Here is a 16,636-nt window from a genome sequence, read left to right as displayed (position 1 = left end):
AAAATTGGGCAAAATTCCAAGTTACGGAAAATTGTAAATAATTTACAAAATTGAGAAATCTGGTATTTGGAAGAGAGGGACATCCCTCACTCCCCGGGCCTCTTGGTTATCTAGAACTATTATGGTTTGCTTTAAGATCTGCTTTCTTATCAATGTGTGTGTATTTATTGTGGATTTATAGGTAGATAACATTTGCAAACTTGATAAGTCCACTTTTTTCCTGTAATTCTGTTTTTCCCATGGAACCCCAGTTATTACTCTGAAAAAAAGGATTATAACAGCATTCTTTATCATTGGCTCATCACAAATATTGTTATTGGAATGCTTGCTTCTTAACAATCATTCTAGGCACTTAAACATGTCATGTTCAAAGCACATCAGCTTTTTAAAGGGCCCCAATATGTGGTTATGATGATAGATTAAAATAAATCACATGCCTTCTAATGTAGAATCTGTTTTGTCTTTATGAGTTTTACTCTTCTGTTGTTGATGTTTTGTATTAAGTGCACAACTTATGTACAAATGGCAACAGTAAAAAAAAAAAAAAAAAAACCCCAGGAACTGGAGTTCTCTGGATGGTTTGTGTGAAATAGAATCAAGTATCATCACCATAGGAATAAAAGATTTTGTTTTTCCCTTGCAGAAAGAATTTAACAATGACTGTAAGCTGAAGGAGAGGATTGAGGAAAACGGATACAATACCTATGCATCCTTTAACTGGCAGCACAATGGGAGGCAAATGTATGTGGCATTGAATGGAAAAGGAGCTCCCAGGAGAGGACAGAAAACACGAAGGAAAAACACCTCAGCTCATTTTCTTCCAATGGTGGTACACTCATAGAGGAAGGCAATGTTTGTGGATGCAGTATAACCAAAGGCTCTTTTACCAGGCATAGATGGTATTCTTCATGAAGATAGTAGCTCAAAAGGAAAAGACACATTGCAAGTACCTGCTTGGTTGAAAGGAAGCCTTTGAAGGTTTTTGTACTCTCTGCTGACATATGATGTTCTCTTAATTAGTTCTGTGTCCTGCTTTGTAATTGAGATATAAGCAGATCAGATGGGATGGAAGTTATTCCTAAGTGAACAATATTGTGGCTGAGTTTTTGGGTTAAGTTTCTGTTTCTGTTTTCGTTTTTAACTTCTGAGATAGAACTTAAAGGACAAGGAACAGTCTGTTGAATGATCTTCGGGAAAGTTATTTATGGAATACGAACTCATAACAAAGACTTTCATTGCTCATTCAAGCCTAATGATTCAATGAGCAGTAAGACACGCAAGCATTTACTGGAAAGCACTTGGGTCATATCATATGCACAACCAAAGGAGCTTTGGGCGTGGCGTCATGGAAGAATTGGATAGGATTAAAAAATATAAACATGGTAGTGTAAAACTGTTCTAACAAAACAAATAGTATGGTATGCTTGTGCATTCTGCCTTCATCCCTTTCTATTTCTTTCTAAGTTATTTATTTAATAGGATGTTAAATATCTTTTGGGGTTTTAAAGAGTATCCTCATCAGCTGCCCTCTGATTGACCTTTTCTTTTTCTTTAGCACACCACATGCATGTTCATGACAAAGTGTTTTTAAAACTTGGCAAACACTTCAAGGGTAGGAGATAAAATCGGGGAAAGAGTGTGAGTGCCCCGTGTGCTATCAGTTGACTTAATCTGCACTTCTGCCATAAGAACCATCAACAATAAATATGGCAGTGCTATGGCATGGCTTGAGTGAGAGATGTTTGCCATCATTTAAAACCATACATCACTCCTAAGGCTTCCTTTCCTAAGAAATAGACCAAAAGGCCAAATTCTTCCCTTTCAATACATCAGTGGGTCTCCAAGATATTAAAAGAAGGAAAATTAATTGTTACATACATTTTAGTAGCCTAGCCTCATTATTTACTAATGATATTTTGGCCATACGTCACAGTGGCAAGTGATGAAGAGGCTGTTTGCATATATAAGAACACTTTATAAGTCTCACATAGTGAATCTCCCCCAAAGGAACTATCAAAGAATTTGGTATGAAGTGCAACCCTCCAAGGGGCTTAAACTGAGCAAATATATTCTGGTATATGTGCAACCATATACTGAAATCTGTTCAAGCTGTATGATCTAGTCTTTACAAAACCCAATAAAACTTATTTTCTGTAAATTTAAAGAGCTTTGGAAGGTTCCACAGTGTAACCTTATTGAAATTCATTTTGTTAGAGCAGGTATAGAAAACAGTACATAAGAGTGTACCAGTCATCATCACATAGTATTCCACTAAATAAATACATAAGCCTTATTTGCAGGGTCTGTAGTGATTTTTAAAAGTGTAGAAAAATAATATTTGCTCTATACTTTAAGTGATAACTATAAGATTATATTGATGCTGCAGTTTTACCTTCATATCTCTTGTTTTGAAAAGGTCTGTTTATTTTTATTGTTTGGACACAGTATTTTGGTACAAAGGAAAAACTCACTAAATGTGTCTTTTTACTAAAGTTTAACCTCTAGAAAGGCTGGTGTTTTGTGATCCTCTGTAATAACTTAATTGTGTCAATGCTTAACCAGCACTTCCAGTTAATCTGTTATTTAAGAATTAGCTTTATTAAGAAACTTTCCCATAAAAGGTCATATTTTTCTCATTCCTTAAAAAGTTGGGATTTCAAAGGAAATGCATTTGAGGCAGAGTGTTTTGCCTTATGGCTAAAGTTGCATTTTATGGTACTTGGCTTCCAACTTGCTTTTTGACAAATGGGATTCTAAAAATGTTTAATTTTGTGGTTGTAATCTGTTAAAATTTAATTGGTAACTGAGTCTGAGAGCTATAATGTAATGCATTCCTATGAGAACTAGATTATCTTTAATGTTTTATTTTAAAATAATAATTGCACCTGACACATGAACATGGACCACCCACAACCAAAATTAAATGTTTGGTGAGACAAATACAGTATTAGATGACCATGGTGACAGCAAATAGGGCATAAACTGGATTCGTATTTCACATAGCCATTTAGATTACCAAGAGACTATGTGTAAACAGTCATCATTATAGTACTCACAACAGTAAAACAGCTTCTAGCAAAATGTATCAAAGCTTGCAGAAGCCAAAAATAGAAAACATTTCCTTCACCTCTCCCCCGAGTCACCCCCAAAACACACACATTGACAGAGAGAAAGACAGAAACCGTTTGGTAAGGAGTAATGAGAATCTCCACATTTAAAAATGGCATTTTTGCTTAGTATTGGGATAGAATTCTGGTCCTCTTTGCAGCTCGATTGTGCTACTGAAGGAAAAGCAGCTCCAGTCCTAAATGTCATATGTTTAAAAAGAAAATCATGATTTGGGGAGTTCTGTCTCTGTAGGAAGTGTGACCCCTGGCTACAATATCAAGGTGCATCAGCCACAAATGTTTGTCCATCTGAGTGTTGATTTCGAGGAGACTCCTCATAAAGATATAGATTCCCTCCCTCCTCCTACCTCCCAAAAGGCTGAACAGTGTATAGTATGTTACATTTAAATGAATCAATAAAAATGCTGGGAAAAGAAAATGAAAATATTGGCCTTGTTTGTTTTATTAGCCTAAAACTATACCTGGTAATAAAGAGAGAAGCTCATGTGTTGTGTGCTTGGCAGGATGTGGTTAAATGCCCCACAGGCCCAAACAACAACAACAGAAAAAAATCACTCAAACATTTGTAAGGTTTCTTTAATGTTTTACATGTGTGAGTCAGCTATCCCTACTCTAATAACAACCAAATGCTTTCAATTTTTCCTAAGTATTCAGGTCCACCTAGTTTGCACAGTGGATAAAGAAGGATGAATTAAAAACAAGGATGGCTTGTGAAACAATGAAAGACTTTTGGAGGAAAGCCAGGAGGCTGCAAAATCTGATTTCAGGGGATAGAGTAAGCCAATGAGTTTGACTTGCAAAGTAGAGAGAAAAAAATACATAATAATGCAAGTTGGGTGCAGGGTCCAAGCAAGGTTGTGGACACCATTTAAATAGATCATCATTAATATGCACAGTTCTAATAATTTAGATGTTTCTTAATTCAGGTTTTATGATTATTCAGCAAAAATAAAAATTACCTTTGCCTTATCAGGGAATGTTTTAACTGTTCCAAACTTTGTTTAAATAAAGATATTTGTAGGAAGCCATGAAATATTTAAGAGAAGATATCTAGAGCATTAGAAGTAACACATTCACATGCAAACAAGTATCCTATTGATTAAGGATTCTTGTCTATTTCACTAGATAGGACTTTTTTAACTTAAATTAAGCTGTAAGAAAAAAAGAGGGGTATTTTGGAAAGATACTAGAAGGAAAAGGGCAATTCTGAGTTCCACCAGAACTGAGACATGAAGCAACTAAAATCCTCTTCCTCTCTGGCACTCTTACCTCTGATTGGCTTTATTTGCTTGGCTACCGCTTGCCTCCAATTCATTTCTTCCAACTCCAAAGCCCAAAATCCCATACCTCCTTTTCTCAAGATTCCAAAATGGAAACATCCAAGGTATGCCTCTTATTGGCCAAGTTTGGATAAGATGCCAACTTTCAGAGGAAACAGCAGGACAAGGCATATGGGCAGTATGGTTGGCCAAGCTTCAGTTACATGATCCAGAGCTACACCGTGGGGATATTGGCAGCCCACACCACTGGAACTGGTGAATAACTGTGTACCAAGGAAAGGGTGGTGCGGGGCAGGTGTAAAAACAAATCAGTTCTCAGCTACATCTATATAAATGAGACTACTGACAATCCTGCATTTTTTGCTAATTCTAATTAGGTGTCATCTTTTTCTTCAAATCAGAGAGATCAAGATTTTTAAAGGCATTTTTTAAAAGGGAGAGATTGTATTCATTTTTGTTTGTTTGTTTTAAAGCCAAGAATAGGGCCCTGAATATAGGCACGCTCACTATAATTCTGCAAACTGGTCATTGAGATGAATGCAAGTTTGCATTGAATCAATAGGTGGTTCTCATACTAAATATCAGTCTATATCACAACATGACATTATAAGTATTTCTTTATATTTATCCCAAGAGTAGGTACTAGTATTTTCAAATATATCAACGTGAAGAGAAAAATCTGAAACTCAAATGCCATTTGTTTTTTTTTTAATTGTAAAATAAAAAAGAAAAAGTGACAATGTGCTCTATATCTCTCACTATGTCTTGTATATATTCAATATGAGAGGAAAAAGCTTTATAACATGAATATCTCTTTTCTTCAGATGATTAGAAAATAATAAAACACAAAATGCCCTTGCAAGTGAATAATCTACTGAAAACACCTTTACAAAACACCATGTTAAAATGGAATAATCATGATCAAACTAATGAGATCAAAGGAACTGGTCTCATTCCTAAGTGACTAATAATGAACATTTCCATGTGGCTGTTCCATGATAGCAGCTAAGGGCAACAATTCCATACTCAAAGAGAAAAGCCATATGCCAACCATCTATGCATGTGGCATGTATTACCTAACATGTTTTTATTATCCTCCACAAAAGAGCCTATGTTCATGTTTTAATATAGGCAATTGCATCCTCTAAAGATGAGAACAGCAAATGAAGAATCAAGACATCCCATGTTCCTCATTACAACTGCTAATTGAGCATAGGCCTTCGTACAACTTAGGCAGTGACCCCAGTTGTAGAATAACCAACTATGGTAAGGCCTTAACCCTCCTAAAGTTTGGTTTTAATTATACACATCTTAAATGCCTAAATAATCTCACAATTTTTGAAATTATTTAGTGATCATTTCTGTGGTCAATTTAAGCTGCTGACAATACAAATATTCTCAAAGAGGTCTTTCAAGGAGCAGTAAATTAAAATCAGTGTTTCGTGAGGTATTATAAATCAAAAAAAGATTACTCCTTATGGTTACAGGAGGCATTTGGGTTAAGGGTTATCAATTCAACATTAAAATATTTTAACATCTGGTATTTAAACACCAGACTTTTCAAATGCCATTTTTCCATGACACTATCAATATGTTAAACAATAATATTTAAGCCAATATCTATAAAAATGATATTAAAATATCTGTTTATTAGGGAGCTTTCCAACTGAGAAAAATGAAAAAGAAACACTGACAAATGGTATTGCAAATAAGTAAAGATACAAACAACATCTTACTTGTTTTCCTGATAAATTGAAAATTGGATGTAAAATGCATTTTACAATGCAAGCTTACCCTCATGTAGGAAACAAATGAAACTAAGTAGTATATTTTTTTTAAACACTAGTATTTTGGGGACTTCCCTGGTGGAACAGTGGTTAGGAATCCGCCTGCCAGTGCAGGGGACACGGGTTCGAGCCCTGGTCCGAGAAGATGCACGTGCCGCGGAGCAACCAGGCCCGTGTACCACAGCTACTGAGCCTACGATCTAGAGCCCGCGAGGCACAACTACTGAAGCCCGCGCACCTGGAGCCCATGCTCTGCAGCAAGAGAAGCCACCGCAATGAGAAGCCCGCACACTGCGGCAAGGAGTAGCCCTCACTCACCGCAACCAGAGAAAGCAATGAAGATCCAACGCAGCCAAAAATAATAAATAAATTAAATTAAAATTTTAAAAAATACTAGTATTTTAAAGTCAGTATCCGCGATCCTTCCTCCTCATCTTACCCTAGGAAAGTTCTGCATTCCATCCTCCAAGATCTCCTAAGAAATAGTCAAATCACCATATTTCAACTGCAAAAATTCTTTCTAATTTTTGACTCCAAGTGACATTAAATAGCTATGTCAAATCTATTTCCTTATTAGACTCACAAGAAAAATATAGGCTTTATTTAAACTAATACCAACTTCAGCTGTATCAAATGAGTATAGACTCCACAGTAATATTAGTAGAGATTGTTGGAGACAATATTGAGTACCTGAAATTATTGTTGCACACTCCTATGGGTTTTTTTAAGTTATATTTTCTCCATGCTTATAAATATTCCCTAGTGATAAAATTAATGGCTCCGAATCACTTAAGTTATTCATTCCTACTACTGGGAAAAAATTAAAACAAAATTTAAACATAGGCCCTAGTAAGGTTTGACATCCCAGTATCTTAGAATGTGGTCTTATTAGGAAATAGGGTCCTTGCAGATGTGGTTAGTTGAGATGAGGTCAAACTAGACTAGGGTGAACAGCTAACCCAATATGACCGATGGCCTAATAAAAACAGGAAACTTGAACATAGACATGCACACAGGGAGAATACCATATGAACATGAAAGCAGAGATTGGGGTGATGAGTCCACAAGCCAAGAAACATCAATGATTGCCAGCAAGTCACTAGAAGCTACTCTCCCTCATAGTGCTCAGAAGGAATCAACTCTGCCAATACCTTGATTTCAGACTTCTAGCCTTCAGCACAGTGAGACAATGAAATTCTGTTGCCTAATACAACCAGATGGTGGTACTTTGTTACGGTAGCCCGAGAAAACTAATACAGAGTCTGTAACTTAAGACCCTTAGAACTCAAGTTTAGGAGGTGCTCTGGCACATCTGGAACCATAAGGCTTTCTTGTCTATAAAACAGAATTGTTTGACACTAACCTTCATATCAAGCAATCTCAACAAACTCCTAAGCCATGTCACCACAAAATCCAATATACAGTTTTGCTTAATAAATCTTTACTTAATCAACCCATAGATTTTTGTAATATACCCAGAATCATGTCACACTTTTCTACAAAAATTTATTTTATAGTTTTCTCAATGACCCCAAATATGACGGAAATCAAATAACTACATCTGAATTAAGTCTCAATATGCAATTTAGATGAGTTCTATGTAGGCCAGAAAATTTAGCGATGAATAGATATTCTATTGGGAGTTCTTATAATTTTAAATGTTGACCTTCTCTGTTAACTAGAGAAAAAACAAAATCAAACTAGTACATACAAATATAAACCTATTTATGGTAGCCTCCATTAATTCCTGGTAAATTATAACAATTTTTATGAGTTAACATCTAAATAATTTTATTTATTTCAAAAATATTTGGAATTAGACTATAAAGGAGACATGACTATTAAATGGAATTGGCTAATATATCAAAATTTATATATATAAATAAATATTGCTAACTTCAGAGGAGAACATTAGGAGACTATATTTTTATTAATAATATTCTTCACCTCAGAAATCAGCTGTTCTCTAATCCAGCTCCTACCTCCTTCCAAGCATGTTTTGATCCAAGTGACTTTCCGTTTCATCCCATATATAGCAGTTTACACCAGAGGTAGTTACCTGGACACACACTAATTCATAACCCTAGCTTTCATTTTTTAAATCTTAATCTTCCCAGTAGAACTGCAGAGTCAACTTTTGAATCCAAATACATGACTGAATAGGTTCCTGTCATCCTACTGTGTGCAACTACAAGATGGGTGGGTAAAACGGGTACCCTCTCCAAAGATTTTAGTAAATCCATTCAGAACCAATGATATATAAAACAATGGAATGCCTGTGTTATGTACCAAAAAACCAGGGACATTTTGTAACTGTAGTCACATTTGCCAACCCTTCTTTCCTCATTTATTTCTCCTTCTCTGATCATTTACTGGTGAAGCCAATAATATGCAGGATTTCTACAGTGTTCAGTGTTTTATCCTCCTTTCTTTACCATCTGAACTTCTCTCTCTTTTTGTACAATAAACAAGCAAAAAGCTAATAGGCCTTCAACAAAATAGAGATAAAATCACTCTGGGATAACCCAATGCTAAACCAATGTTTCATGTAACCACAGGAGTACCTAACATAAAAAATATCACAGATTGGTTCTGGGACACAACATAGTTCTGATTTGTTCAGATTTGTCTCCAGTATGAAATGCAGTAAATTAGCTGAAATTCTACTTTTACATCCTACTTTTACACCCTAATTTTGTAAGTGATAAAGTTGAAGTTCATTTTCTTTCCCAGAGCTCACTGCCAGGAAATGAATGCAGATCTCCTGATTCCAAAATTACTTTTCTCTCTATTATATGGGCACTCTACCAAAATAAAAAATAAAAATTAATTTTTAAAATCAGATCCACACAATTTACAACCCAATTTTTTTTCAATTCTTTTCAGAAATGTAATTCTAAGGATAATGAAGGTGTTTTATTTTAAATGACATGTTTTTCTTTATAGATACTCTTTTGGGAGGAATGGCATGTACTTTTCAATCAGAGCGACTATATTTCAATCCTGGCTCTGCCACTTTCTAGCAGTGTAAACCTAGAAACGTTACCTCTTTTAAGATAGAAATGAATGAACAAAAAGCTTGGATAATAATTCATAACACTTGGCACGGTAGTAAGGATTGAATGTTACTATATTATTAACTGTCTTGTATAATGACTGGCAAGCAGTAAGTACTCAGTACATGTTGATTTTCTGCCCTCTTGCTGGTCGATGGTAAATATTTATAAAAAATTTCCTAATGTGTTAAAATAATGTCTGAGTCACCTTCAAAATCTCCACACTCAGGAGATTACTTCATTACACAGATTTCAGGCTCAGTTTGTGTATTATTTCTTTCTTCCCAGGAAACATTTTTCTGACCATTGACTACACCATCAATGTATGTTAAAATCATGCTTCTCTCAGCACTGTGGATTACTGGGTCCTAGGCAAGCTCATGAGGAGGTACTCTGGTTTTGAACCTCAATTTTCTCCCCTGGAAAGATGGGCTTTCTGAGGCATCAGAACGAAGGAGGCCAAGATAACTTACAAATGGACATAGCTTTCTTACTTCAGTTATGGAGATGGACACTGTCTGTGGGAAGAGGGACTGATGTTTTAAAATATTCACTTGAAACTAAGGGTACACACTATAAGCATGATAGTTTCTAGAAAAGTTATATATGTCTTAATATAGCAATGGTTTAGCAATATTTCAGCTTTTGTCCCCCCAACAAAGCCTCATTTTCATAGAAAGTGATAGCTGTTAAACACACAGGAAACAGGGAGCTCACACACACCCCCAAAAAACAGATAAAAATATTTTGTGTATTCTGCACTGTGCAGCCACCTACCTCCTGCTAAATTCTTAATATGTTTGAAATAAATCAGGAAATGAGGGGAAATATGCCTATCATCTTTGTTTCCAAGACAACAATTCAGCTTTTAGAATCCTGCCTAGTTATCAGGTGGTGCACTGCCCAGATACCCTTCTCAGGACTTGGGCACTCATTCCCCAGATGCTGAAAGTAAGTTGCATGCCCCTCCTCTATGGCAGCCACATCCAATGACAGCTCACTGTCACACATAAAACTCTTGTCCTCTTGCTCAATTACCAATAATCCAGTGGGGGTCAGCCCTGTGGGACCAGCTGAAATATTTGTTGAGACTTCATCCCAGATCAACTTATTTTCCTCTGCCTAACCCTGCTTCCTTCACCCCTCAAAGATGTCCCAAGACCACTCTCCAATAAACTTCCTATATGCAAATCTCCATCACACAGTCTGTTTCCTCTGGAACTAGATCTAAAACATCCTATCAGTGCAGTTTGTTTGTTTTTAAGGTGGAGACTATTCAACAAAACTGTAACAAACCAGCTATCCCTTCTTCTGAATGATGGTTGCATCAGTTTTAACTTAAATAACATGTGAGTTTAATAAGTCCAGTGGAGAAACCTAAGGACACACAACATTTCCTGGGAACAAATTGATGAGGGAAGCACCAGTTGTTAGGACTAGCTTGAGCCAACAGCATAGGAAAGTAAGAATGGGTTTCCCATCTAGTCCAGGAGATGAACTAGAGGCACATGGGCACTAAGCTGATGGCCAAACTCAAGCAGAGGCAAAATGGAAATTTGTCTAAAATCTTTCCTTTTTATTTTATGAAAGAACCAGCAGAGAGAATGCATGATAGACACAATTCTGTTGTGGAAAACCTAAGAAAAGTATACTCAAACATTTCAAATTGAATATTCCTAAATGTTTCCTTACAGGAATAAAAAATGTCCATGTAAAGGGTAAATGAGAGATATGTAGGTATATGAACTTCACCATAAGAGAGTTTGTTTCTATTTATCATGAGTCTAAAAAGCAAAGGATAATATTCTCAAGACTAAGAAAAGTTCCAGAGTAGCCCCTCCAAACAGTTTCTGGGACCTGTCTAAGTATTTGTATTTTTGTAAAGAAAATCACGGATAACAATTTACTATTATTTTTTCCAATGTGCTATGTTGAAATTCCATTACTGGGAACCTCAAACATCATTAACCCGGACAATTCCCTATTATTATGTTGGAAATGAAACTTAATTTTAGGTTTCCAGTTCAAAGTCCCAAGTGGGAACTAAATGTCACAGAACAAAATGTCATGCAATGAGACTGGATACTAAAATATGTGACAGTAACCAGATGTTTCCCTGACAATTACCACACAGCAAAAGCTAGTCAAAGAAATGAGGTACAGCGCTTTTCACAAGTCAAAGGGCACTCCACACTGTTATTTAGCATGTTGGTATTTGTCAGTTTATATTCTGATGAGCACACCCTGAATGCCTCTGAAGAAATACAGGATAAAATGCAAAGTATGGTATTTCTATGAAACACATGTTTAAATAAATTATTCAAATATTTCTCAAATAGGACAACACATAGTATCAGCAATATAACGCAATTCTCATTGAAATATGAAGTAGAAAGGAATAGGTCCTTAATTATTCTACTAAAAACCTCATTGCCATAATCCCTGCCCCAACGCCCTGCCATTAAGTACTCTATCATCTGTGAGTCATGAAAAGAGGCAAAAGGAGGAATAAGGGGACATATGAGACAGATATTCTGCTCAGAGATGAAGAAGCAAAATTAGAGCTGACAAAGAACAAGACCGCCATTCCCCTTCACCTTAGATACTATTTATGACCCAGACCTTGGAGTTCCTTGGATTGGTTCCTCAATATCAAATTGCCAATTTCAGGAAGCAAATGATTTGCTTCAGGACAGAAATTCCTTTAGCCAGTTTTAACACAGAGGTAAATTTACAGTGGCCAGTAGTGAAACCAAAGATGAAAAATAGAAGCACTCCTCAAGCCCAGTGGAAATACCCAACCCTCCATGAGACAAGGGTAAATATTATTTTAATGGATTTATTCATTGAATGGATTAGAGGAAATATTTCAATAATCAAAAGTCAGAAATAGATACAGGGATTACAAGACTTTTGATGTAAAAATAAACTTAGATTAAAACGAGTCTTACACGTAGTCACGGGGTACAACTAACAGTTTGATCCAAGAAAACTTAGTACATATTTAAATCACCTTATATGTGCAATGTTTCTTTTATGGAGGTTCTAAAATATTGTATGAACTACTATATTTTTATATTACTTAAAGAGTTTAACATAGGATAGGCTAAAAATTTTGGAAGTGTTTTAAGTTCTAATATGCACCCTTGAATTTTTTTGAAGATCTTGTTCTTTGTTATATCTAAGATATAACTGGGTGGCTAAAATACAACATGCTATACACAGGGTTTTTTTTTTTTTAAATTCTGAGTTTGCTAATAAGTCTTAAAATATAAAAGTATACAATGTCCCTCTTTTCTCACTTTCACAAAATAATCTTTAATGAGATGTGCACATTTGTCTTCAGCAACCTTGGTATGCAGATGTAGGAAACAAGTGACCGAGTCAATTACAAGAGGAAAGGAGAAGATACTCCTCCTATACAATTTTGTGCAAATTTTTACTTGGTACATTTGTTTTAATTGCTACATGGCATTCCATTTTATGAAAATACCACAATTTATTTATCCATCCTCAAACTGTTGCACATACAGGTTGTTTCTAAATTTGTATGACCACTGACGCAGTAAATGTCTCATACACATCCCTTGGTGTACAAGGTCAAAAGCTCTCTTCATTGTGTATCTAGAGATGGGTTTGAGCATCTTAGAATTTCTGCACACATTGTCAAATTGCTCCCCAAAGTTTCTCCAAAAGATAATTTTTTTTAATTTTAATGTGGTTTGTGATTTCATGTCATTTTTTTCTTCTTTTTTTTTTTTTTTTTTTTTTTTTTTTTTTTGCTGTACGCGGGCCTCTCCTGTTGTGGCCCCTCCCGTTGTGGAGCACAGGCTCCGGACGCGCAGGCTCAGCAGCCATGGCTCACGCGCCCAGCCGCTCCACGGCATGTGGGATCCTTCCGGACCGGGGCACGAACCCGCATCCCCTGCATCAGCTGGCGGACTCTCAACCACTTTACCACCAGGGAAGCCCTTTATGTCATTTTAAAGAAATTCTTCCCCATCTCAATGTTGTAAAGCTTTTCTGTTATAATTATTTCTAAAAGTTATGAAGATTTCTTTCATGTTTATATTTTCAATTCATATGGAATGTATTTTTGTTAGTGTTGAATAGGCATAAAATTTTATTCTCTTCAATATGGATAGCCAATGATATCTCTACTTCTAGGTCCACCTCTCATATATATAGGATGACTGTATATATTTTTCATCTATACCAAAAGGTGTTTGAAACTGAAAAGTGCATTATTAATAATTATGCTTGGACAACAGGCATAAGTCCCAGGAATAGTCCCATGCAAACTGGGACATACAGCCATTTTAATCATAAATCAAATTCAATGTGTGGGTATATTTCTTGATTAGTTTTCTCTGTTAAAATTTTTGTCTATTCCTACAGCTGCAACACACAGTTGTAATAATTAAAGGTTTATAATGCCAGATAGTTTCAGGCAAGTTTTAACAAAATTTTAAACAAGATAAAATCTATAGTATAGAAACTATTTCACATAATCTCAACTTTTCAGATTGAGAAACATGTGCAGCACATAATATTGAGAAGGATTAGTATGCAGAATATATCAAGACTTCCTAAAAATTTCTAAGAAAATAAAACAAAAAGAGACCACTTCACACCCATCAAATTAGGAAAAATTAGAAATTCTGATAGCACTAAGTATTGAAGAAGAGTTGGTGGAATGGAAAATTTCATGTTCTGCTGGTGTCTTGGCAAACAGGGGGGAAAAGGGAGATCTATTTAACTTCTTCTTCATCAAAAATGTTCCAAAGTACGCTGTGGCCCTTTTCTATTCTATATGAATTTTCAGATTATCTTGCTCCTCTGAAAACTATTTTGGCTCTTCTGGGTGATTTTCCTGCTCTCAGCTGGGTAACATCACAGCTTGCTTGCCTAAAAGAGTACCAGTGAATTTAAATTATGGATAATGTTGCTTTACTGTACCAAGGGATAAACACGCCGTAGAAGATTTGGTGTCAGAAAAGCCTTACAGAAAGATGCTAAGGGAAGAGTGTCGGTTGTCCTCCAGCATCACGATGCTCATTATTTTAAATTTGTAAACTTTTATTTTCAGATACTTGTAGATTCACATACTGTTGTAAAAAAAATAATACACACAGATCCTGTGTCCCTTTACCTAATTTTCCCAAATAGTAGTATCTTGTAAAACTATAGGACAAATATCACAACCAGGATACTGGAATTAAAAGAGTCAATATGAGAGAACATTTTTATTGCCATATACATCCCTCATCTTGCCCTTTTATAGCCACGCCCACTCTTTCTCATCTACACCCCTTCTTTAACAACTGGAAACCACTGATCTGTTCCCCATTTCTATAATTCTGTCATTTCAAGAATGCTATATAATGTAATCATACAGCATGTAACCTTTTGGAAGGGGAGGAAATAGAAAGTGAGGAGGGGTAAGGGAGGGAGGTTAGGGAAGGGAAGAGAAGAAAAAGAGGAGTTGGAAGCATCATTTTGGGATTTTGATTCAATTGTTGAAAATTCATAGCTTAATTAGGGGGGAATTAATTTTTTCCAATTGTCTCCTCCTCTTGTTTAAACAAGCTTTCTACCTCTTCTTGTATATTTAGGTTTCCTCTTTTTAAATTACATTCCTGCCAATTGTCCTGACAAATTTGGTGAAGGGAAGACTGAAATTCTAAACTCAAGTAGCAGAGCGCTTTCAATCGTGCTCCTAAATCACAGGAGAACAGCAACAATTTCAGTGACTATGCTGGTTACTGCTTCTTTTCTGTATAAGCATGGACTCTAGACTCAAAATTGAGTATCTCTTTCCTGCTCTTACCCTGAACATGTCATTTACCATTCTCCTCCATGTTCACCCCTCCCCAGCACATTGTTCTCACAGCTTCTCAAACCCATAAGCACATAGGACTTTCAGACTTTCTAGTCCTACTTTGTGGGACGCTTCCCCTAGGGTGTCTACATGGCTCACTCATTCATTTCCATCAGTTCTCTGCTTAAAGGTCACTTTTCAGAAAGGCCTTTCCCAACCACTCTATATAAAATATTTTTGTACATAGATTCATCTTTCTGTATGGCACCTAATAAAATCTAACATATATTTATTTGTTTAATCCCCACTGGAATTTAGGGTACATAGGTCAGATTTGTTTTTTTCCCACTGTTATATACCCAGAACTTAGACTAGCTCCTGGCATGTAGATGGCAAGCAAATATTTGCTACGTGAATGAAAAAAAGTATTTGCACACCCTTAGAAGGCTTGTATATCCCTAATGATTGGGCATGAAGAGATCTTACTGCTGCATATATTTAAGGTAGGGAAATTTAGAGGAAAAGTTTGAAAACAATAACTGAATTAATGGTAAAACAAAGGGGAGAGCCCAAGCTTCAAGATCTAAAGCTTAAACTCCACCCCTCACCCCCATGAAGTGTCTGACAATTCCTTACTTTTGCATTATTATCTAAATTTTCTTTTATTATCTGCAATTTTTGCATTTGTTCAACCCACTGGAAATTTCAGAGTTTTTTAACATAAAATTTATAGCAAAAGTTGACTTCCTCAAGTTAGGTCTAAATTACCTTAAGAACAAGCCTTCCCCATAGAATTTTGGCATTTCCCCTCCTGGCTCCAGTCAGATCCCAGAAGCCAAAAGGTGTTTCAAAGTGAAAAGTTACAGAAAGGAAAAATTAACCAAACTTCAGAAGCCTCCAAAACAATTGGTTTCAAGTTACATTTGCATTTTGGTGTGGATTAGTCATGAGAGGTGAAGGGGAAGGGTTATTATTTTATTCAGTGTAAGCATTCAGGTTTGAGATATTTCTCTGTTAAGCTTTCCTTGGAATTTCTTTGTTTAAATCTCTCCTGTTTCTTGCTGACAACTCATTTTTAACAAGGTTCTTCTTCATGTATGTTTAGAGAATTTTCTTAACGGGAGCTAGAACACATTTAACATAACCAGGATGGACCTAATTAAATAGGGGACAGATGTCGATCTTTCCATAATATATGGAAATCTTGTAAGATTTCTTTTTATTTTTTTTTTATTATTTATTTATTTATTTTTGCGGTACGCGGGCCTCTCACTGCTGTGGCCTCTCTTTCCCATTGCAGAGCACAGGCTCCGGACGCACAGCCTCAGTGGCCATGGCTCACGGGCCCAGCCGCTCCGCGGCATGTGGGATCCTCCCGGACTGGGGCACGAACCCGTGTCCCCTGCATCAGCAGGCGGACTCTCAACCACTGCACCACCAGGGAAGCCCAAGATTTCTTTTTAAATGAACATGAAATATGCAACAGACTTGTTGCCATGTATGTGGAATTACATTCAAGAATAAATATATATGATAGTGTACACACACATACACAATAGTTTAC

General features: G+C 36.1%; 1 protein-coding gene and 1 long non-coding RNA gene across 3 annotated transcripts in view; one reads left to right on the top strand and one right to left on the bottom strand.

Annotated features, from left to right (window-relative positions):
* FGF10 (fibroblast growth factor 10) overlaps window positions 1-2,164 on the top strand; it is an 82,239-nt gene extending 80,075 nt beyond the window's left edge. For both annotated transcript variants that reach the window (XM_067030960.1, XM_059060929.2), the window contains one exon: window positions 644-2,164. In XM_067030960.1, the coding sequence (XP_066887061.1) occupies window positions 644-841 (198 nt within the window). In that variant the 3' untranslated portion in view covers window positions 842-2,164. The remainder of the gene's footprint in view (window positions 1-643) is intronic.
* The window catches only part of LOC136793992 (uncharacterized), a 564,836-nt gene that overhangs the window by 339,632 nt on the left and 208,568 nt on the right, over window positions 1-16,636 (bottom strand). The gene's annotated exons all lie outside the window — the stretch shown is intronic.

This window comes from Kogia breviceps, chromosome 4 (assembly GCF_026419965.1).
Source record: "Kogia breviceps isolate mKogBre1 chromosome 4, mKogBre1 haplotype 1, whole genome shotgun sequence".
NCBI classification, from domain to species: Eukaryota; Metazoa; Chordata; class Mammalia; order Artiodactyla; family Physeteridae; genus Kogia; species Kogia breviceps.
This window is presented reverse-complemented; position numbering and strand designations above follow the sequence as displayed.